Source organism: Onychostruthus taczanowskii, unplaced genomic scaffold (assembly GCF_017590055.1).
Source record: "Onychostruthus taczanowskii isolate IOZ18803 unplaced genomic scaffold, ASM1759005v1 scaffold369, whole genome shotgun sequence".
In the NCBI taxonomy this organism is placed as follows: domain Eukaryota; kingdom Metazoa; phylum Chordata; class Aves; order Passeriformes; family Passeridae; genus Onychostruthus; species Onychostruthus taczanowskii.
Window position 1 is genome coordinate 5,337 of NW_024501115.1, and position 23,430 is coordinate 28,766.

Genomic DNA, 23,430 nt, shown 5'->3' on the forward strand with positions numbered 1-23,430 from the left:
GATTTGGGGGAGGTTTAGGGGGGATTTGGGGAAGTTTTTGGGTGTTCTGTGGGGGATTGGAGGTTTGGGGGAGGCTTTGGGCAGGGTTTTGGGGGGATTTGAAGATTGGGGGGAGTTTTGAGAAGTTTTGGGGGGGTTGGGGTATTGAGAGAGGTTTTGGGGAGATTTTGGGGTTTTGGGGAGCTTTAGGGAGGTTTTAAGGGAGCTTTTGGAGTCTTTTGGGGATATTTGGGGGTGTTTTGGGGATATTTTGGGGTGTTTTGGGGGTGTTTTAGGAAGGATTTGAGGGTTTGGGGAGATTTTGGGGTTTTGAGGAGGTCTCAGGGAGGTGTTTGTGAGGTTTTGGGGTGTTTGGGGTGCTTGGGGCAGGTTTTGGGAAGGGTTTGGGGGAAGATTTGGGGATTGGTTTTGGGGTGCTTTTGGGGTTGTCTTGAGGCGGTTTTGGAGGATTTTGGGGTGTGTTTTTGGGCTGGTTTTGGGGCAGGTTTTGGGCTGGTTTTAGGCTGGTTTTGGGGTATTTTGGGGTTGTTTTGGGGCAGTTTTGGGGTGTTTTTGGGGCAGTTTTAGGGCAGGTTTTGGGTTGTTTTGAGCCGGTTTTGGGGCAGTTTTGGGGTGTGTCTGGGCTAGTTTTGGGGTGTTTTTGGGGCAGTTTTAGGGCAGGTGTTTTTGGGGCAGTTTTGGGGTGTTTTGGGCTGTGTTTGTGTCCCCGTTTCCTTGACGGCGGCGCAGCCCCGAGGACTCGATCCGGGACCTGAAGAAGCTGATAGCGGCGCAGACCGGCACCCGCTGGGACAAGATCGTGCTCAAAAAATGGTCTGGGGGCACCTGGGGGGCGCCCCGGGGCTCTGGGGGGCACATGGGGGGTTTGGGGGGTTCTAAGGCAGCATCTGAGGGCTTTGGGGGACCCCAAAAACCCCCAGAACCCCAAAACCCGACCCCAAAAACCCGACCCCAAAAACTGCAGAACCCCAAAATCCAACCCCAAAATCCCCAGAACCCCAAAATCCCCCCAAAAACCCAAACACCCCCATAACCTCAAGCACTCCCAGAACCCCAAAAACCCCAGAACCCCAAAAACCCAGAAACTCTCCCCAAAGTCCTTCAACCCCAAAACCCCAAATTTGTTTTCCTTGACGGCGCCTCCAGATGAGATCCACGACGGGATGAACCTGGAGCTCTACTACCAGTAGGGCCCCACCAGTCCGGACCAGTCCAGACCGGTCCAAACCGGTCCGGACCGGTCCAACCCAGTCCAGACCAGTCCAGCAGTCCCAGTGCTCCCAGTCCAAACCGGTCCGGACCGGTCCAACCCAGTCCAGACCAGTCCAGCAGTCCCAGTGCTCCCAGTCCGGACCAGTCCAACCCAGTCCAAACCAGTCCAGACCGGTCCAACCCAGTCCAGCAGTCCCAGTGCGCCCAGTCCAACCCAGTCCGGACCGGTCCAACCCAGTCCAGCCCAGTGCTCCCAGTATATCCCAGTACGGCCCAGTCCCCTCCCCCATTTCCGGCCTGGCCCCGTTTGTTGATCAATAAAAGCGATTTTTGGGCCTCCGGGCGATTTTTGGGATTTTCTGGCGATATCCGGGGGTTGTGTCGCGATATCGCGATGTTTCCTGCGGGAGTACCCGAGCCTGGATCCCGGCTGGGGAGGAACGTAGAGTTCCCGACAGGATAAACCCGCGATACCGGGGAATCGCCGGCGATAGGAGGAGAATCGCGACAGAGGCTCGGGTCAGGCGCTGCTCGGGGCAGCCCCGTCACCATGGCAGCGGGGGGGCCTTCCTTGGGGCGGCGCGCGGGTAGCCTCGTTGTTATGGTAACGGCGGCTTTCCAATCAGGCGCCGAGCGGGGCAGCCCCGTTGCTATGGCAGCGGGGGCCTTCCATGAGGACGGCGCGCAATATGGCGGCGCCCATGGCGAGCGCGGGAGCGGGTGAGGGAGGCGGCGGAGCCCCGGGCGGGAACGGGAGAGGGAACGGGACCGGGAGCGGGACTCGGAACGGGACCGGGACCCGAGCGGCGCCTCCCTCTCCCCTCAGGGCCGCGGCCGGGGCGGCGCTGAGCGCGGGGGCCGGAGCCGGTAGCGGGCGGCGGAGCTGGGACCGCCCGGGAATGGCGGACAGGCCGGGACGGGCCAGGGTGAGTGAGGGGAGACCGGCGAGGGGATCCAGGTGAGAGGGTCCAGGTGGGAACCCCTCCTGTCTCACCTCTGCCGTGTGGGGAGATTTCGGTGCTTCCGTTTCTCCCAAGGGAATTTTGTCTTCCCGCAGGCTGCCGGGGCCCGGAGCAGCTCGCCAGGTGAGCGCTCCCACCTGTCCTCACCTGTCCTCATCCCCCTCACCTGTCCCCACCTGCTCTCCAGGGGATTTGGGTCCCTGGGAATGCTGGGATGGAGCGGGGTGGGAATGTCCCAGGGGACAGGTGAGGTGTCCCAGAGACAGGTGAGGTGTTCTGGGACACAGGTGAGGTGTCCCAGAGACAGGTGAGGTGTCCTAAGAGACAGGTGAGGTGTTCTAAGAGACAGGTGAGGTGTTCTAAGAGACAGGTGAGGTGTTCTAAGAGACAGGTGAGGTGTTCTAAGAGACAGGTGAGGTGTTCTAAGAGACAGGTGAGATGTTCTGGGACACAGGTGAGGTGTCCCAGAGACAGGTGGGATGTTCCAGAGACAGGTGAGGTGTTCTAAGAGACAGGTGAGATGTTCTAGACACAGGTGAGGTGTTCTGGGACACAGGTGAGGTGTCCCAGAGACAGGTGGGATGTTCCAGAGACAGGTGAGGTGTTCTAAGAGACAGGTGAGATGTTCTAGACACAGGTGAGGTGTCCCAGAGACAGGTGGGATGTTCCAGAGACAGGGGAGGTGTTCTAAGAGACAGGTGAGATGTTCTAGACACAGGTGAGGTGTCCCAGAGACAGGTGGGATGTTCCAGAGACAGGGGAGGTGTTCTAAGAGACAGGTGAGATGTTCTAGACACAGGTGAGGTGTTCTAGGACACAGGTGAGATGTTCTGGGACACAGGTGAGGTGTTCTAGACACAGGTGAGATGTCCCAGAGACAGGTGAGATGTTCCAACACAGGTGAGGTGTTCTAGAGACAGGTGAGGTGTTCTAGGACACAGGTGAGGTGTTCCAGGAGCTTTTCCCACCTGCCTGGTGTGTGGAACCCACCTGGGCTCACCTGGGCTCTCTCCTGTTCCAGATCCCATCGGGGACGTGCTCGGGGAGCTCCTGGGATCCGATGGTAAAGTGGGAGCTCCCAAGGGGGTCACCTGGGGGGGTCACCTGGGTGGTCACCTGGGAACTCCTGGGGGGGTCACCTGGAGGGGATCACCTGGGGGGGGTCACCTGGGGTCACCTTGGTGACTGGGGAGGGGATCACCTGGGAACAGCTGGGGTCACCTAGAGGGAAACCCCTTCCCCAGGATCACCTGGGGCTCACCTGGGGGGATGCCCTGGGCTCACCTGGGGGGATGGCCTGGGCTCACCTGGGGCTCACCTGGGCTCACCTGGGGGGATGCCCTGGGCTCACCTGGGGCTCACCTGGGGGGATGCCCTGGGCTCACCTGGGGGGATGCCCTGGGCTCACCTGGGCTCACCTGGGGGGATGTCCTGCCCTCCCCATTCCCACCTGTCTCCGTGTCCATCCCTGACCCCTCCCTTGTTTCCAGAGGAGGCCCCGGCTCCGCCCTCCCGAGGTTCCCACGCCCCCTTCCTGCAGGTGAGCCCAGGTGAGCTCAGGTGGGCTCAGGTGACCCCAGGTGAGCCCAGGTGAGCTCAGGTGGGCTCAGGTGAGCTCAGGTGACCCCAGGTGGGCCCAGGTGAGCTCAGGTGGGCCCCGGTGAGCCCCTCCCCCACCCAGGCCGGGCTGAGCCTCGTTCTCCAGGTGTGCTCACCTGGGAGCACCTGGGGCCCCGCCCCACCCCCTCACCTGGGCTGTGCCCGGGATCAGGGTCGAGGGGGAGAAATCCCAAGAAACGGGAAATTCCCAAAACCGGGAAATTCCCGATGGAGAGTGGGATATTCCCAAGGAACAGGAAATTCCAAAAAAAAAGGGAAATTCCAAAGACCAGGAAATTCCCAACGGGGAATGGGAAGTTCCCAGTAGAGAAGTGGAGAGCTCAGGTGGGCCCAGGTGAGCCCCTCCCCCACCCAGGCCGGGCTGAGCCTCGTTCTCCAGGTGTGCTCACCTGGGAGCACCTGGGGCCCCGCCCCACCCCCTCACCTGGGCTGTGTCCGGGATCAGGGTCGAGAGGGAGAAATCCCAAGAAACGGGAAATTCCCAAAACTGGGAAATTCCCGATGGAGAGTGGGATATTCCCAAGGAACAGGAAATTCCAAAAAAAAAGGGAAATTCCAAAGACCAGGAAATTCCCAATGGGGAATGGGAAGTTCCCAGTGGAGAAGTGGAAATTCCCAAAGAACAGGAAATTTCCAACAACCAGGAAATTCCCAAAACCCGAAAATGGACAGTGGGGAACGGGAAATTCCCAAAGAATGAGAAAACCCCAAAACCAGGAAATTCCCAACAGAAAATGGGAAATTCCCAAAAATGGGAAATTCCCAAAAAATGGGGAATTCCAAAAAACAGGGAAGAGGAAATTCCCAAAACATGGGAAATTCTCAATGGGAAACGGGAAATTCCCAATGTAAACCTAAGAAGTCCCAATGGGGAATGGGAAGTTCCCAACAGGGAGTGGGAAATTCCCAGTGGGGGAAGGGAAATTCCCAAAGGGAAAGGGGAAATTCCCAAAGAATGGGAAATTCCCAGTGGAGGAAGGGAAATTCCCAAAGAACAGGAAATTCCCAAAGAATGGGAAATTCCCAGTGGGGGAAGGGAAATTCCCAAAGGGAAAGGGGAAATTCCCAAAGAATGGGAAATTCCCAGTGGGGGAAGGGAAATTCCCAAAGGGAAGTGGGGAAATTCCCAGTGAAAGGGGAATGGGGAATTCCCAAAGAGTGGGAAATTCCCAGCGGGGAACACGGAAGGGGCGAAGGTGAGCAGGGCAGAATTCCCAAGGGATTTGGGATCCCTCCTGGGCTGCAGGTGAGGGCAGGAGCTGCTCCCCCCACCCCGGAGCTGGATCCCATGGATCACCAGATCCCATGGATCACCAGGATCCAGTTGATCCCATGGATCACCATGACCCAACGGATCAGCTGGACGAGCTGGACGAGCTGGATGCAGAAATCCTGGGAATGGCCAGAGCCGGGTCCAGGCCTGGGAACCACGGCGGGAAGGGGCCGGGTCCCCAAAAAGGTACCGGGAATTCCTGTGGGATCAACTCCCACTGCTGTGGGATCAACCCCATTGCTGTGGGGTCAACCTCATTCCATGGGATCAACTCCATTCCTTGGGATCCATCCCCATTGCTGTGGGATCAACCCCATTCCTGTGGGATCAAACCCCTTTCCATGGGATCAACCCCATTGCTGTGGGATCAACCTCATTCCATGGGATCAACCCCATTCCTTGGGATCCATCCCCATTCCATGGGATCAACCCCCATTGCTGTGGGATCAAACCACTTTCTATGGGATCAACCCCATTTCATGGGATCAACCCCAATCCTGTGGGATCAAACCCATTCCTTGGGATCAAACCCCATTGCTGTGGGATCAACCTCATTCCGTGGGATCAAACCTCGTTGCTGTGGGATCAACCCCCATTCCTTGGGATCCATCCCCATTCCATGGGATCCACCCCATTGCGGTGGGATCAAACCCCATTCCGTGGGATCAAACCTCATTCCATGGGATCCATCCCCATTCCATGGGATCCACCCCATTGCGGTGGGATCAAACCCCATTCCGTGGGATCAAACCTCATTCCATGGGATCCATCCCCATTCCATGGGATCCACCCCATTGCGGTGGGATCAAACCCCATTCCGTGGGATCAAACCTCATTCCATGGGATCCATCCCCATTCCATGGGATCCACCCCATTGCGGTGGGATCAAACCCCATTCCGTGGGATCAAACCTCATTCCATGGGATCCATCCCCATTCCATGGGATCCACCCCATTGCGGTGGGATCAAACCCCATTGCTGTGGGATCAAACCCCTTTCCATGGGATCAACCCCATTGCTGTATGATCAACCTCATTCCATGGGATCAACCTCATTCCATGGGATCAACCCCATTCCTTGGGATCCATCCCCATTGCTGTGGGATCAACCCCAATCCTGTGGGATCAACCCCATTCCATGGGATCCACCCCATTGCTGTGGGATCAAACCCCATTCCGTGGGATCAAACCTCATTCCATGGGATCCATCCCCATTCCTTGGGATGGGGAACACAGGGTGATAGGGAGGGGACACGGAGGGGACACAGAGATTCCCAGATCTGGGGACACCCGGAGATGTCCCAGCACCGGTGACTTTCAGAGGTGTCTCAGAGTTGGTGACACCTGCGAATGTCCCCAAGCCAGTGACACCTGGAGATGTCCCTGAGATGTGCCAGTGCTGGTGACACCCAGGGGTGTCCCAATGTCGGTGACACCTGGAGATGTCCCAGAGCCAATTGGTGACACCCAGGGATGTCCCTGAGATGTCCCAGTGTTGGTGACACCTGGAGATGTCCCTGAGATGTGCCAGTGCTGGTGACACCCAGGGGTGTCCCAATGTCGGTGACACCTGGAGATGTCCCAGAGCCAATTGGAGATGTCCCTGAGATGTCCCAGTGTTTGTGACACCTGGAGATGTCCCAGTGTTGGTGACCCAGAGACGTCCCTGAGGTGTTCCAGTGTCGGTGACACCCAGGGGTGTCCCAGAGCCAATTGGTGACGCCCAGGGATGTCCCAATGTCAGTGAAATCCAGGGATGTCCCTGAGATGTTCCAGAGCTGGTGACACCCAGGGATGTCCCAATGTCAGTGACACCCAGGGGTGTTCCAGAGCCAATTGGTGACACCCAGAGACATCCCTGAGATGTGCCAGTGCTGGTGGCATCCATGGATGTCCCAGAGCTGGTGGCACCCAGGGACATCCCAGATGCCATCAGTGCCATCCCCCCAGCCCCGCCCCCCCGTCCCGATGTCACCTTTGGGGACGACGTCGATGACCTGATGGACTCCCTGGGACTCGGCAGCGGCGCCGACGGAGCCGGGAGCGCGCCGGGAACGCCGGGGGGGTGAGGGGACACCGGGATGGGGACGGGAACGGGGGGGTCCCGGTGCCACCCCGGTGCCACCCCAGTGCCACCCCCACTGTGCCCAGCCAGGGGCTCCGGAAGGGCCGCGCCGGGAGCCAGGAGCAGCCGGGAAAGGCGGAATTCCAGCCAGACCCCAAGGAGCGGGAGCAGCCAGGTGAGCACGGCCGGGGTGGGGGATCCACGGGGGGGGTTCCAGAGGCTTCAGATCCCGCTGGGAATTCCAGGCAGGAGCAGCACAGGTGCTTTCCAATCCCAATCCCACTGGGAATTCCCAGGAGGAGCAGCACAGGTGTTTTCCAGAGGTTTCGTCCCACTGGGAATTCCCAGGCAGGAGCAGCACAGGTGTTTTCCAGAGGGTCCAAATCCCATTGGGAATTCCAGGCAGGAGCAGCACAGGTGTTTGCCAGGGGTCAATCCCATTGGGAATTCCAGGCAGGAGCAGCACAGGTGTTTTCCCATCCCAATCCCATTGGGGGATCCACGGGAGGGGTTCCAGAGGCTCCAGATCCCGCTGGGAATTCCAGGCAGGAGCAGCACAGGTGTTTGCCAGGGGTCAATCCCATTGGGAATTCCAGGCAGGAGCAGCACAGGTGTTTTCCCATCCCAATCCCATTGGGAATTCCAGGCAGGAGCAGCACATGTGTTTTCCAATCCCAATCCCATTGGGGGTTCCACGGGAGGGGTTCCCGCGGCTTCAGATGTACGTGGGAATTCCAGGCAGGAGCAGCACAGGTGTTTTCCCATCCCAATCCCATTGGGGGATCCACGGGAGGGGTTCCAGAGGCTCCAGATCCCGCTGGGAATTCCAGGCAGGAGCAGCACAGGCGTTTTCCAATCCCATTGGGAATTCCAGGCAGGGGCAGCACAGGTGTTTTCCCATCCCAATCCCATTGGGAGATCCACGGGGGGGGTTCCAGAGGCTCCAGATCCCGCTGGGAATTCCAGGCAGGAGCAGCACAGGCGTTTTCCAATCCCATTGGGAATTCCAGGCAGGGGCAGCACAGGTGTTTTCCCATCCCAATCCCATTGGGAGATCCACGGGGGGGGTTCCAGAGGCTCCAGATCCCGCTGGGAATTCCAGGCAGGAGCAGCACAGGCGTTTTCCAATCCCATTGGGAATTCCAGGCAGGAGCAGCACAGGTGTTTTCCAGAGGGTCCAAATCCCACTGGGAATTTCAGGGAGGAGCAGCACAAGCTGCTTTCCAATCCCAATCCCACTGGGAATTCCGAGGAGGAGCAGCACAGGTGTTTTCCAATCCCACTGGGAATTCCAGGCAGGAGCAGCACAGGTGTTTTCCAATCCCAATCCCATTGGGAATTCCAGGGAGGAGCAGCACAGGTGTTTTCCAATCCCAATCCCATTGGGAATTCCAGGCAGGAGCAGCACAGGCGTTTTCCAATCCCAATCCCACAGGAAGTTTCGGGAGTTTTGAGAATTTGGGGAGTTTTGGGAATCTGGGGTGCTGTTGTTCCGCAGGGCCGGGCGGGGCCCAGGTGGAGCCGGGATTTCCCTTCGGATCCTACGAGCCCTCGGTGGCCTCGGGGACCGGGCGGAGACGGAGGTACCGGGCGGGGGGAGGGGAGGGGGATGTCCCCACCCAGCCGTGTCCCCAGTGTCCCACTGTCCCCATTGTCCCCAGTGTCCCCTGCCCAGTCCCCATTGTCCCCAATGCCTCCTCTTGTCCTCAATGTCCCATTGTCCCCATTGTCCCCTGCCCAGTCCCCACTGTCCCTCTTGTCCTCAGTGTCCCCAATGTCACCTGCCCAGTCCTCAGTGGCCCCAATGCCCCCATTGTCCCCTTTGTCCCCATTGTCCCCTGCCCAGTCCCCATTGTCCCCAATGCCCCCATTGTTCCCAATGTCCCCATTGTCCCCTGCCCAGTCCCCAGTGTCCCCAATGCCTCCTCTTGTCCTCAATGTCCCCATTGTCCCCATTGTCACCTGCCCAGTCCCCAGTGTCCCCAATGCCGCCATTGTTCCCAATGTCCCCATTGTCCCCAGTGTCCCTGTTTTGCTCATTGTCCCCAGTGTCCCCCATTGTCCCCTATTGTCTCCAGTATCCCCAATGTCCCCAGTGCCCCCATTGTTCCCATTGTTCCCATTGCCCCCAATGTCCCCAATTTTCCCCAGTGTCCCTAATGCCCCTGGTGTGCTCATTGTCCCCAATGTCCCTCATTGTCTCCTATTGTCTCCAGTGTCCTCGTTGTCCCCATTGTCCCTGTTTTGCTCAGTGTCCCCAGTGTCCCCAGTGCCCCCATTGTTCCCATTGCCCCCAATGTCCCCATTGTCCCCATTGTCCCTGTTTTGCTCAGTGTCCCCAGTGTCCCTCTCCCCCCCCAGGTGTCCGGTTGGGAGCAGCTCCCGACGTCCCTCCGGGGCCGCCTGGCTGGGGCTGAAGGACGAGGATTTCCTGGGACTGGGGGACGAGGATTTCCCGGGATTGGGACAGAAGGACAAGGATTTCCTGGAGCTGGGATCGAAGGACAAGGATTTCCTGGAGCTGGGATCAAAGGACAAGGATTTCCTGGAGCTGGGATCAAAGGACAAGGATTTCCTGGAGCTGGGACAGAAGGACAAGGATTTCCTGGAGCTGGGATCAAAGGACAAGGATTTCCCGGGATTGGGACAGAAGAACAAGGATCCCACAGGATTGGGATCGAAGGACAAGGATTTCCTGGGATTGGGATCAAAGGAGAAGGATTTCCTGGGTTTAGGACAGAAGAACAAGGATTTCCTGGGATTTGGATCAAAGGAGAAGGATTTCCCAGGATTGGGACAGAAGGACAAGGATCCCCTGGGATTGAGACAAAAGGACAAGGATTTCCTGGAGTTGGGATCGAAGGACAAGGATTTCTCGGGATTAGGACAGAAGAACAAGGATTTCATAGGATTGGGATCGAAGGAAAAGGATCCCCCAGGATTGGGACAGAAGGCCGAGGGTCCCCCGGGATCAGGACAGGACAAGGATTTCCCAGGGCTGGGACAGAAGGACAAGGATTTCCTTGGATTGGGATGGAAGGACGAGGATCCCCCGGGCCCCGGTGTCCCGGGATCCCCGCTGCGGCACCGGCGCTGCCCTGGCGCTGCCCTGGCCCCGGAGCCAGCCCGGGCGGAGCCTCCGGAGCCAAATTCCCACCCCCGGAGGGGCCCGGGGCCCCCCGAGCCCGGCAGGTAAAGGGAACCCCCGGGAACCCCCGGGAGCTCCCACCTGGCATCCAGGAGATCTCCGGGATCGGGGCTCCCGGCCCGGGTGTCCTACAGGTGTGCCCAAGGATGTCACTGTCCCAGGTGATGTCACTGTCCCAGGTGATGTCACTGTCCCAGGTGTCCTGCAGGTGTGCCCAGGGATGTCACTGTCCCAGGTGATGTCACTGTCCAGGTGTCCTCCAGATGTGCCCAAGGATGTCACTGTCCAGGGGTCCTCCAGATGTGCCCAAGGATGTCACTGTCCTCGGGTCCCCTCCAGGTGTGCCAGATGTCCCTGTCCAGGTGTCCTCCAGATGTGCCCAAGGATGTCACTGTCCTCGGGTCCCCTCCAGGTGTGCCAGATGTCCCTGTCCAGGTGTCCTCCAGATGTGCCCAAGGATGTCACTGTCCTCGGGTCCCCTCCAGGTGTGCCAGATGTCCCTGTCCAGGTGTCCTCCAGATGTGCCCAAGGATGTCACTGTCCTCGGGTCCCCTCCAGGTGTGCCAGATGTCCCTGTCCAGGTGTCCTCCAGATGTGCCCAAGGATGTCACTGTCCTCGGGTCCCCTCCAGGTGTGCCAGATGTCCCTGTCCAGGTGTCCTCCAGATGTGCCCAAGGATGTCACTGTCCTCGGGTCCCCTCCAGGTGTGCCAGATGTCCCTGTCCAGGTGTCCTCCAGATGTGCCCAAGGATGTCACTGTCCTCGGGTCCCCTCCAGGTGTGCCAGATGTCCCTGTCCAGGTGTCCTCCAGATGTGCCCAAGGATGTCACTGTCCTCGGGTCCCCTCCAGGTGTGCCAGATGTCCCTGTCCAGGTGTCCTCCAGGTGTGCCCAGGGATGTCCCTGTCCCAGGTGTGCCAGGTGATGTCCTTGTCCCAGGTGTCCTCTAGGTGTGCCCAAGGATGTCACTGTCCTCGGGTCCCCTCCAGGTGTGCCAGATGTCCCTGTCCAGGTGTCCTCCAGGTGTGCCCAAGGATGTCACTGTCCCAGGTGTGCCAGGTGATGTCCCTGTCCCAAAATGTCCTCCAGGTGTGCGCAGGTGATGTCCCTGTCACAGGTGTGCCCAGGTGATGTCCCTGTCACTGGTGTCCCCGGGGATGTCCCTGTCCCAGGTGTCCTCCAGGTGTCCCCGGGGATGTCACTGTCCCAGGTGTGCCCGGGGATGTCCCTGTCCCAGGTGACGTCCCTGTCCAGGTGTCCTCTAGGTGTCCCCAGGGGATGTCCCTGTCCCAGGTGTGCCCAGGTGATGTCCCTGTCCCAGGTGTCCCTGGGGGATCTCCCTGTCCCAGGTGTCCCCAGGTGATGTCCCTGTCCCAGGTGTGCCAGGTGATGTCCTTGTCCCAGGTGTCCTCTAGGTGTGCCCAAGGATGTCACTGTCCTCGGGTCCCCTCCAGGTGTGCCAGATGTCCCTGTCCAGGTGTCCTCCAGGTGTGCCAGGAGATGTCCCTGTCCAGGTGTCCCCAGGGGATGTCCCTGTCCAGGTGTCCTCTAGGTGTCCCCAGGGGATGTCCCTGTCCAGGTGTGCCAGGTGATGTCCCTGTCCCAGGTGTCCCTGGGGGATCTCCCTGTCCCAGGTGTCCCCAGGTGATGTCCCTGTCCCAGGTGTCCCCAGGTAATGTCCCTGTCCCAGGTGTCCTCTCCCGGTGTCCCCAGGGATGTCCCTACTCTGGAATTCCCCCCACCTGAGCTCCTCCCACCTCCCTGTTCCCAGGACAATGTGTCACCTGGGAGGGACACAGGTGTCACCTAGGAGGACTCAGGTGTCACCTGGGAGGGCTCAGGTCACCAGTGTGGGGGGAGGGGACCCTGGGATGGAGGTTTGGGGTGTCACTGTTCCCTCCGAGTCCCAAAGGTGGCATCCCTGGCACAGGGCAGGTGGGGTGGGACAGGTGACGCCGCTCGGGTGACACAGGTGGGACAGGTGGCACAGGTGACATGGCAGAGGTGACAGAGATGACTCGGGTGACCCAGGTGACATGGCTCAGGTGACCCGGGTGGCAGAGGTGACACAGGTGACTCAGGTGATACAGGTGGCACAGGTGACCCAGGTGGAACAGCACAGATGGCACAGGTGACTCAGGTGACGTAGATGGCTCAGGTGATATGGGTGACACAGGTGACACAGGTGATGCAAGTGTGCCGCTCGGGTGACACAGGTGGCACAGGTGGCACAGGTGACATGGCAGAGGTGACAGAGATGACTCGGGTGACCCAGGTGACACGGCTCAGGTGACCCGGGTGGCAGAGGTGACACAGGTGACCCAGGTGGAATAGTACAGATGGCACAGGTGACTCAGGTGACGTAGATGGCTCAGGTGATATGGGTGACACAGGTGACACAGGTGGGACAGTGGCACAGATGACAGAGGTGGCTCAGGTGATATGGGTGATAGAGGTGGCACAAGTGATGCAAGTGGCACAGCACAGGTGACCCAGGTGGGACAGGTGACACAGATGACCCAGGTGGCACAGATGACCCAGGTGGCACAGGTGGCACAGCACAGGTGGCACAGGTGACCCAGGTGGCACAGGTGACCCAGGTGGCACAGCACAGGTCACCCAGGTGGCACAGGTGACCCAGATGGCACAGGTAACACAGGTGGCACAGCACAGGTGACCCAGGTGGCACAGCACAGGTGACCCAGGTGGCACAGGTAACCCAGGTGGCACAGCACGGGTGACCCAGGTGGCACAGGTGACCCAGGTGGCACAGCACAGGTGACCCAGGTGGCACAGGTGACCCAGGTGGCACAGCACAGGTGACCCAGGTGGCACAGGTGACCCAGATGGCACAGGTAACACAGGTGGCACAGCACAGGTGACCCAGGTGGCACAGCACGGGTGACCCAGGTGGCACAGGTGACCCAGGTGGCACAGGTGGCACAGCACAGGTGGCACAGGTGACCCAGGTGGCACGGGTGACCCAGGTGGCACAGGTGACCCAGGTGGCACGGGTGACCCAGGTGGCACAGGTGACCCAGGTGGCACGGGTGACCCAGGTGGCACAGGTGACCCAGGTGGCACAGGCCAGGCCGGGCTGGGCGGTCCGTGCCCCCCTGACTCTCCCGTGGGATTTGTTCCCCTCCCAGGCTGGAGCTCCCCCTCGGGACACGGCCCTACGGGCAGGGGGCAGCAGGTGAGGCCCCTGTCCCCACCAGGTGTCCTCGGAGGTCACCTGGCCTGGGCAGGGGACACCTGGGGACCCTCCTCATGAACTGGGGGAGCTGTGCCAGGGGATAATGGGATCATGGGATAGTGGGATAGTGGGATAACAGGACAATGGGATAATGGAATAGTGGGATAACAAGATAACGGGATAGTGGGATAGTGGGATAACAGGACAATGGGATAATGGAATAGTGGGATAACAAGATAACGGGATAGTGGGATAAAACAGGATAATGGGATAGTGGGATAACAGGATAATGGGATAATGGAATAGTGGGGATAACAGGATAATGGGATAGTGGGATAACGGGATAATGGGATAATGGAATAGTGGGGATAACAGGATAATGGGATCATGGGATGATGGGATCATGGGATAGCAGGATGATGGGATCATGGGATGACGGGATAGTGGGATAATGGGATGGGATCCATGGGATCAGTGAGATCGGATGGGATGGGATGGGATGGGATGGGATCCATGGGATGGTGCTGGATGGGATGGGACAATGGGATCCATGGGATGGGATGGGAACGATTGGATGGGATCTATGGGATGGGATAATGGGATAGGATCTGTGGGATGGGATGGGATGGAATGGGATCCATGGGATGGGATAATGAGATGGGATCCCTAGGATGGGTCTGGATGGGATGGGGTAACAGGATCCATGGGATGGGACGGTTCCGTTCCTTCCGTGTGTCCCAGTGATGGATTTGTCCCGTTTTCCACCCCAGCTGTGCAGGAGGCGCCGGGTCCTGCCACGCCCGCTCAGGTGGGTGCTGGGGCAGGAGCAGGGAGGATCCCTGGGGATCCCTTGGGATCTGGGGGGGCTGGGCATGGATCAGCATTCCCAGCAGAGGGGAGCTGCCCTTCCCAGGCCTCTCCTGGAGCATCCCTGTGTCCCCACAGGAGGATCCGGCGGCTCCTCCAGCCCCGTCCCGCCCGGAGAATCCCCGAGCGCTCCCGTCCTGGCTCTGCCCAGAGCATCCCGCAGCTTTCCCGGCCCGGAGGTGCCAGGAGGGTCCTGGAGCTCTCCCATCCCAACAGCGCCAGGAGGATCCGGGATCTCTCCCATCCCAACAGCGCCAGGAGGGTCCTGGAGCTCTCCCATCCCGGCCCCACCAGGAGGATCTGGGATCTCTCCCATCCTGGCCCCACCAGGAGGATCTGGGATCTCTCCCATCCCGGCCCCACCAGGAGGATCTGGGATCTCTCCCATCCCGGCCCCACCAGGAGGATCTGGGATCTCTCCCATCCCGGCCCCACCAGGATTCCCAAACTCTCCAATCCCACCTGTGCCAGCAGCACCCCGGCTGTGGGATCGCCCTGCGCAGCCTCCAGGCCCGGCTGGAGGAGCTGGAGAGCCAGGTGGGGGCTGGGGGTGTCACCTGGGGGGGTCGCCTGGGGGTGTCACCTGGGGGTGTCACCTGGGGTATCACCTGTGGGGGTCACCTGGGGGTGTCACCTGAGGATGTCACCTGGGGGGGTCACCTGGGGGGGTCACCTGAGGTTGTCACCTGTGGGGGTCACCTGGGGGGTGTCACCTGTGGGGGTCACCTGAGGATGTCACCTGGGGGTGTCACCTGAGGATGTCACCTGGGGGGGTCACCTGAGGATGTCACCTGGGGGTGTCACCTGGGGGTGTCACCTGTGGCGGTCATGTGAGGGTGTCACCTGGGGGTGTCACCTGGGCATGTCACCTGTGGGACCCTGGCCACACGGGGAGCCGGAGGTGGCCGTGGGAGCCCAGGGTGGCACCTGAGCCCGTCCCGCCCCCGCCAGGTGCGGGCGCTGGAGCTGGAGCGGGCACGGCGGGGACCGGGGCTGCAGGAGCTCCCGGAGAGCTGCCACAGGTAAGGAGTGGGGTCTCACCTGTGCTCCCAGTTCCCTGCTCCTTCCCTGGGTCACCCTGGGGCACGGGATCACCCCAGATCCTCCCAGAATCACCCCAGAGCACAGGATCACCCCAGATCATCCTGGATCACCCCAGACCCCAGGATCATCCTGGATCACCCCAGATCACCCTGGATCACCCCAGGGCACAGGATCACCCCAGATCCTCCCAGAATCACCCCAGAGCACAGGATCACCCCAGATCATCCTGGATCACCCCAGATCCCAGGATCACCCCGGATCCCTGGATCACCCCGGATCCCTGGATCACCTCAGACCCCAGAATCACCCCAGATCCCTGGATCACCCCAGACCCCAGAATCACCCCAGATCCCTGGATCACCCCAGAACCCAGGATCACCCTGGATCCCTGGATCACCCCAGAACCCAGGATCACCCGGGATCCCTGGATCACCCCAGACCCCAGGACCACTGCAGATCCCAGGAGCAGGATGAGCAGCTCACAGGTAAATTCCCTCCGAGTGCATCATTCCAGTGGGACCCTCTGCTCCATCCCAAGGGCTCAGAGCCGATCCCACGGAATCCAGACGGTCCCAGAACAAATCCTGGTGTCCAGAAGGATCCCTGGGCCTGTAGATCCCTGTTCCAGCCCTCCTGGGGGGATTCCTGGCCAGGGGCTCTGCTGGTCCGAGTGACTCGAGGGGCTCGGCTCCGTCCGGGATCCCTTCAGATCCGCAGGAAATGGAAAAGTTCACAGAATTCTCGGAATTCACAGAGTTCACACAATTTACGGGATTTATGGAATTCACAGAATGTGTAGAATTTGCAGAATTCATGGAGTTTGCAGAATTCATGGAATTAATTGAATTCACAGAATTTGCAGAATTCACAGAATTCAAGTTGCCCCTGGCGAGCCAGAGGCTGGGAGCCAGAGGCTGGAAAAGTCCTGCCCTCCGTGGGCAGATCCCAGAGTGGGATCTGCTTGGGATGGGATGGGATGGGATGGTTTGGATGGGATGGTTTGGATGGGATGGGATGGGATGGGATGGGATGGAGCACGAGCACGGGGCGTTTCCATGTGGGATCTCCCTGTCCTGGGAGGGGATGGAGCAGGAACACAGGGGTTTGCCCTGTGGGATCTCCCTGAGGATGGAGGGGATCCCACCTCCTGCACCCTGGCTCCCCGTGCCCCTCGCAGCGCTCCAGGCCAGGCTGTGCCGGCAGCAGCGGGACGCGGAGCGGGAGCAGAGCCGGCTCCAGGAGGCCGTGGCTGACTTGGAGACCAGGCTGGGGGAGCGGGAGCAGCTCCTGGAGCAGGTGGGGCCCCGTCCCAGAGCTTTGGCCCTGTCCTGAAGCTGTGGCCGTGGCTGTGGCTGTGTCCCTGTCCCTGTCCCTGCCTGTGTCTGTGTCCCTGCCTGTGCCTGGCTGGAGGAGCTTCCTGCTGGGATCTCCTCCTGGAGCTGTGTCCCTGTCCATGTCCCTGCTTGTGTCCCTGTCCTGTGCCTGGGTCCATCTCTGTGTCCTGTGGCCCATGTCCATGTCTGTGTCCCTGTCACTGCCTGTGTCCCTGCCTGTGTCCTATGTCCCCTGTCCATGTCCCTGTCCTGTGTCCCCCTGTCCCTGTCCCCATCCCTGTCCCTGTGTCCCATGTCCTTGTCCCATGTCCCGTGTCCCTATCCCTGTCCTTCTGTCCCTGTCCCTGTCTCCTGTCCCCATCTCTGTCCCTGTCTCCTATCCCTGTCGCTATTCATGTCCATGTCCCGTGTCCCCTGTCCCTGACCCCACCCTATGCCTGTCCCCACCCTGTCCCTGTCCTCTATCCCGTCCCTGTCCTCTATCCCCTGTCCCCTATCCCCTGTTCCTATTCTCCTGTCCCTGTCCTCATCCCTGTTGCTATCTCTGTGTCCCTATCCCCTGTCTCTGTCCCTATCCCTGTCCCTGTCTCCATCCCTGTTACTGTCCCTGTGTCCCCACCCCTGTCCCTGTCCCCTATCCCCTGTCCCCATCCCTGTCCCCATCCCTGTCCCTGTCCCTGTGTCCCCGTCCCTGTGTCCCCATCCCTGTCCCCATCCCTGTCACTGTCCCCATGTCCCCATCCCTGTCACTGCCCCCCCCCTGTCCCCATCCCTGTCCCTGTCCCCGTGTCCCCATCCCTGTCCCCATCCCTGTCCCTGTCCCCGTGTCCCCATCCCTGTCCCCATCCCTGTCCCCGTGTCCCCACCCTGTCCCCATCCCTGTGCCCATCCCTGTCCGCCCCAGGAGCGCCGCCGCGCCGCTGCCGAGCGCTGCCGGGCGGATTCGCTGCGGGAGGCGCTGGAGGAGCAGCGGCGGCTCTCGGCACAGCTGCTGGCCATGGAGAGGGCGGCGCTGGACGAGGCCAAGGTGAGCAGGGACACGGCCCCAGGTGAGCCCCAGGTGAGCCCGGAGCAGGGAGGGGCTGCGGCTTCCCTGGGGAAGCTGGGGAATGCTGGGGTGGGGGCCTGGACCCACCCGGAGTGACTGGGATGGGGCTGGGGGCTGGCTGGGGGGGACTGGGATGGGGAAGGGGCTCAGAACCAGCCAGGACTGGGAAAAGGGCTCAGAACCAGCCAGGACTGGGGAAAGGGCTCAGAACCAGCCAGGTGGGAACTGGAAGGGGCTTGGAACCACTTGGGTGGGAGTGGGACTGGGAGAGGGGCTCAGAAGCAACTGGGATGGGAACTGGGCTAGGAAAGGGGCTCAGAACCAGTAGGGTGGGAACTGGAAGGGGCTTGGAACCATCTGGGCAGGAGTGGGAGTGGGAAAAAGGCTCGGAACCAGCCAGGTTGGGAGTGGGACTGGGAAAGGGGCTCGGGACCAGCCAGGATGGGAGCAGGGTTGGGAAAGGGGCTCGGAACCAGCCGGGATGGGAGCAGGGCTGGGAAAAGGGCTCAGAACCAGCTGGGTGGGAGCAGGGCTGGGAAAGGGGCTTGGGACCAGCCAGGATGGGAGCAGGGCTGGGAAAAGGGCTCAGAACCAGCTGGGTGGGAACAGGGCTGGGAAAAGGGCTCGGAACCAGCCAGGATGGGAGCAGGGCTGGGAAAAGGGCTTGGGACCAGCTGGGTGGGAGCAGGGCTGGGGGCTGGAAGGAACAGGCCAGGTCGAGCCCACTGGATGCCCGCATGGGACCGCAGCTCCCTGGCTGGAAGCAGCCTCTGGAATTTGCCTCTGGGAAGGGCAGGGCCGGGCTAAAAGGGAAGGGCAGGAGGGCAAGCCCTGCGGAAGGGGTGCCTGGAGCTGTCCCCGGGCCCGCAGGGCGCGTGGCTGGAGGAGCAGCAGGCGGAGCTGCGGGAGCGCTCCGAGGAGCGGCGGCGGCTGGCGGCCGCCTGGGCCGAGTTCCACTCGCGGGAGCGGCTGAGCCGGGAGCGGGAGGAGCAGGACAAGGAGCGCACCCTGGGCATGGACTCGGCGCTGAGGAGCCTGGCCAAGGTCCCCGATGGGGACCCGGGGTCCCCAACCACCCCCCCTGCTCCGAAGGACGGGGCAGGTGACCCTGTGTTCCCCCCAGGATCAGGCAGAGCTGAAGTTCCGGAGCCGGGAGCTGAGATCCAAGGAGGAGCAGCTGGCCAGGGACAGGGAGGAGCTGGACGAGGCCTGGCGGGAGCTGAGGCTGCAGAAGGAGAAGGTTCTGCGGGCCGAGCAGCGCCTGCAGGAGCGGGAGGAGGAGATCCGGGACCTGGCTGAGGTAAACGGAGCATCCGGGCTGGAGTTCCAGCCAGGAGCAGAGCTGGGGCTCACATCCCCAGAGCTGGGGCTCACATCCCCCAGAGCTGGGGCTCCACATCCCCCGAGCTGGGGCTCCACATCCCCAGAGCTGGGGCTCACATCCCCCAGAGCTGGGGCTCACATCCCCCAGAGCTGGGGCTCACATCCCCCTAAGCTGGGGCTCACATCCCCAGAGCTGGGGCTCACATCCCCCAGAGCTGGGGCTCACATCCCCGGTCCCATTGGGATGGAGCCATTCCCAGGTCCCGTTCCCCTATCCCAGCACTGTTCCCAGTCCCATTCCCCATCCCGGTCCTCTTCCCCATTCCCGTTCCCCGTTCCCTGTTCCCCATCCCATTCCCATTCCCATTCCATTTCTGTTCCCATTCCCCGTTCCCATTCCCTATTCTCTGTTCCCATTCCTTGTTCCAATTCCCTGTTCCCATTCCCCATCCCCATTCCCATTCCCTGTTCCCACTCCCGTTCCTGATCCCATTCTCCGTTCCTGTTCCCATTCCCGTTCCCCGTTCCCTGTTCCCATTGCCCGTTCCCATTCCCCATTCCCGTTCCCACTCCCGTTCCCGATCCCGTTCCCCATTCCTGTTCCCCATTTCCTGTTCCCACTCCTGTTCCCATTCCCTGTTCCTGTTCCTGATCCCATTCACATTCCCTGTTCCCATTCCCCGTTCCCGATCCCGTTGCCATTCCCCGTTCCCGATCCCGTTCCCGTTCCCATTCCCCGTTCCTGCTCCCATTCCCCGATCCTGTTCCCATTCCCCATTCCCGATCCTGTTCCCATTCCCTGTTCCCATTCCCCGATCCCCGCTCCCGTCCCCATTCCCGTTCCCATTCCCGTTCCCGTTCCCATTCCCCGATCCCCATTCCCGTTCCCCGATCCCGTTCCCATCCCCGTTCCCCATTCCCCGTTCCCGTCCCCATTCCCCGTTCCCCATTCCCGTTCCCGTCCCCGTTCCCCGTTCCCCATTCCCGTTCCCGTCCCCGTTCCCGTTTCCCCATTCCCGTTCCCGTCCCCGTTCCCGTCCCCATTCCCCGTTCCCGTTCCCATTCCCCGTTCCCGTTCCCCGTTCCCGTTCCCCGTTCCCATTCCCCGTTCCCGTTCCCCGTTCCCATTCCCGTTCCCACGGCCCCATCCCCGTCCCCATTCCCGTCCCCATTCCCGTTCCCGTTCCCGTCCCCATTCCCGCTGCGCCCGCAGCGCTCGGCGCGGCAGCAGCAGGACGGGCAGCGGGCGCTGCGGGAGGCGCGCGGGGCGCAGCAGGAGCAGCAGCGGCGGCTGCAGGAGCTGCAGGAGCAGCGGGAGCGGCTGCGGCAGCAGGAGCAGCGCCTGACACAGGCAAATAAATCCCCCTCCCAGGAAATCCCCCTCCCAGGAAACCTTCCTTTTATCCCTGCTTTAATTGAAGGGATGGGACATTTTGGGGCTAAAAGCGATTTCTTTTTCAATTATTTATTTTGGATTTATGCTCACATAAACATCGTGAGGTTCACGAGAGCAGCAGTCAGCCACAGCTCAGAGCAGTCACAAGTTCTTTGTTATATATATAACAAATATATATATATATTTATATATATTATTATATATTTTATATATATTACTATATATTTTATTTTATATATATATTACATATATATTATATGTTTATAAATAAGGTATATATTATATATATTTATTATATATGTAATTAAATTTTATATGTAATATAATATATATGTGTGTTTATGTATGTTATATATTATCTATAATATATACGATATATTATATTGTATATATTATATATAATATATAAGAACAAGTATTATGTATTATATATTATAATTATATGCTATATATTTGTATATTTTATTGTGTTATTATATTATTATGTATAATACATAATATATGACATATATGTAATATAATTGTATATTACATCTCTAACTACTGGATATATAATATATTATGGAATATATTATATATAATAATATATAATGTTATACATTGTATTGTTATATAACTTCTTAATTCAACGGACAGTTGCCACAAGGCTTATTTTGCTTTTTCTTTTTTTTCTTTTTGTTTTTATTTAATTCCCACATTTCCCATTTCCCCATTTCCCATTCCCACCTTTCCCCATTTCCCCTTCCCACCTTTCCCATTCCCACATTCCCCCATTTCCCATTCCCACCTTTCCCCATTTCCCCTTCCCACCTTTCCCATTCCCACATTCCCCCATTTCCCATTCCCACCTTTCCCCATTTCCCCTTCCCACCTTTCCCATTCCCACATTCCCCCATTTCCCATTCCCACCTTTCCCCATTTCCCCTTCCCACCTTTCCCATTCCCACATTCCCCCATTTCCCATTCCCACCTTTCCCCATTTCCCCTTCCCACCTTTCCCATTCCCACATTCCCCCATTTCCCATTCCCACCTTTCCCCATTTCCCCTTCCCACCTTTCCCATTCCCACATTCCCCCATTTCCCATTCCCACCTTTCCCCATTTCCCCTTCCCACCTTTCCCATTCCCACATTCCCCCATTTCCCATTCCCACCTTTCCCATTCCCACCTTTCCCGTTCCCTCCTTTCCCATTCCCTCCTTTCCCATTCCCACCGTTCCCGTTCCCACCGTTCCCGTTCCCGTTTTTCCAGGGCCGGCGGAGCCTGGAGCGGCAGCGGGAGCAGCTCCGGGAGCTGCAGGAGGAGCTGGGCCCCGGCCTGGGGACAGCGCTGGGGACAGGGACACTGCCGGGGATGGGGACACTGCCGGGGACAGCGCTGGGGACACCACTGGGTACGGAGACAGCGCTGGGGACAGTGCCGGGGACAGGGACACTGCCAGGGATGGGTACAGTGCTGGGGACAGGGACAGCGCTGGGGACACTGCTGGGGACAGGGACACTGCCAGGGATGCGTACAGTGCTGGGGACAGGGACAGCGCTGGGGACACCGCTGGGTATGGAGATAGCACTGGGGACACTGCCAGGGATGGGGACACTGCCAGGGACGGGGACACTGCTGGGGACAGCGCTGGGTACGGAGACAATGCTGGGGACACTGCCAGGGACACTGCCAGGAACAGGGACACTGCCGGGGACAGTGCTGGGGACACCGCTGGGTACGGAGACAGCGCTGGGGACACCGACAGGGACAGGGACAGCGCTGGGGACAGGAACAACACTGGGGGACAGGGACACTGCTGGGGACACTGCTAGGGACGCACACCTGGGGGTCACACACACACCTGGGGGGGTCACACACCTGGGGGTCACACACACACACCTGGGGGGTCACACACACACACCTGGGGGGGTCACACACCTGGGGGGGTCACACACACACACCCGGGGGTCACACACACACACCTGGGAGGGGTCACACACACACCAGGGGGATCACACACCTGGGGGTCACACACCTGGGGGGGGTCACACACACCTGGGGGGGGTCACACACACCTGGGGGGGTCACACACACACACCTGGGGGTCACACACACACACCTGGGGGTCACACACACACCTGGGGGTCACACACCTGGCGGTCACCCCACGCTCCGCTGTCCCCTCCTGCAGCCGCTCCGGTGGCTCCCGGGCTGCTGCCGGCCCTGGGGACACTCGTGGGGGACAGCGGGGACAGCGCGGCCGCGCTCTACGGCCACGTGCTGCTGCTGAAACACCGCGCCAGGATGGTGGGGACAGCGCGGGAACGGGACCGGGCTGGGGGGACTGGGCTGGGGGAGAGGGTCTGGGATTATGGGGGAGAGGGTCTGGGATTATGTGGGAATGGCTTTGGGGTTGTGGGAATGGGTTTGGGACCGTCGGGTGGGCTCAGAGCGGGCTCAGAACCGGCCGGGGGGGCTGGGCTGGGCTGGGGGCTCGGAACCTTCCGGAAGGGGCCGGGCAGGGCCGGGGGGCTCAGGCTGCGCCCCCTCCCCAGGACCACGATTTCCTGGAGAGCGAGCGGCTCTTCCTGGAGAACCTGAAAAAAGGGCCCTGAACCGTCTGCAAGGGGAATGGAGCTTGGGGAAATGAAAACTAAAATTTAAATTTAAATTTAAAAAATTCCCTGCTGAAACCCCCCCTGTTTGCAAAGAGAAAGATTCATTTATTTTTCAAATAAAAATAAATTCCCTGCTGAGAACTGTCCCTTGTTTGCAAACAAAAAATGGATAAAAATAAATAAAAATAAAAATAAAAGTAAAAATAAAAATAAAAGTAAGTCCACTGCTGAGAACCTTCCCCCATGTGCAAAGAGAAAAAATGGATTTTTGTAAAAAATAAAAATAAAAATAAAAATAAATTCTCTGCTGAGAACCTTCCCCTGTTTACAAACAGGGATTTGGG

At 59.6% G+C, this 23,430-nt stretch overlaps 2 protein-coding genes across 2 annotated transcripts; both read left to right on the forward strand.

Moving 5' to 3' along the window:
• Positions 1–718: 718 nt before the first annotated feature.
• UBL5 (ubiquitin like 5) lies at positions 719–1,551 on the forward strand (the record flags this gene model as incomplete). Its single annotated transcript, XM_041411657.1, has 2 exons — positions 719–815; positions 1,117–1,551. Coding segments are annotated over 2 exons (171 nt in total), but the record flags the coding sequence as incomplete, so codon positions are not given.
• A 313-nt stretch (positions 1,552–1,864) lies between these two features.
• Positions 1,865–23,312, forward strand: FBF1 (Fas binding factor 1). The gene is made up of 23 exons (XM_041411655.1): positions 1,865–1,932; positions 2,039–2,138; positions 2,270–2,297; positions 3,196–3,237; positions 3,665–3,724; positions 5,041–5,253; positions 7,017–7,131; positions 7,218–7,306; positions 8,630–8,714; positions 9,493–10,323; positions 13,428–13,474; positions 14,245–14,282; positions 14,420–14,878; positions 15,293–15,363; positions 15,752–15,870; positions 16,563–16,681; positions 17,624–17,746; positions 18,638–18,811; positions 18,891–19,067; positions 20,304–20,441; positions 21,738–21,879; positions 22,660–22,775; positions 23,024–23,312. The coding sequence occupies exons 1-23, from the start codon at positions 1,865–1,867 to the stop codon at positions 23,081–23,083; spliced, it is 3,414 nt and encodes a 1,137-aa protein (XP_041267589.1). The 3' UTR covers positions 23,084–23,312.
• Positions 23,313–23,430: the final 118 nt, after the last annotated feature.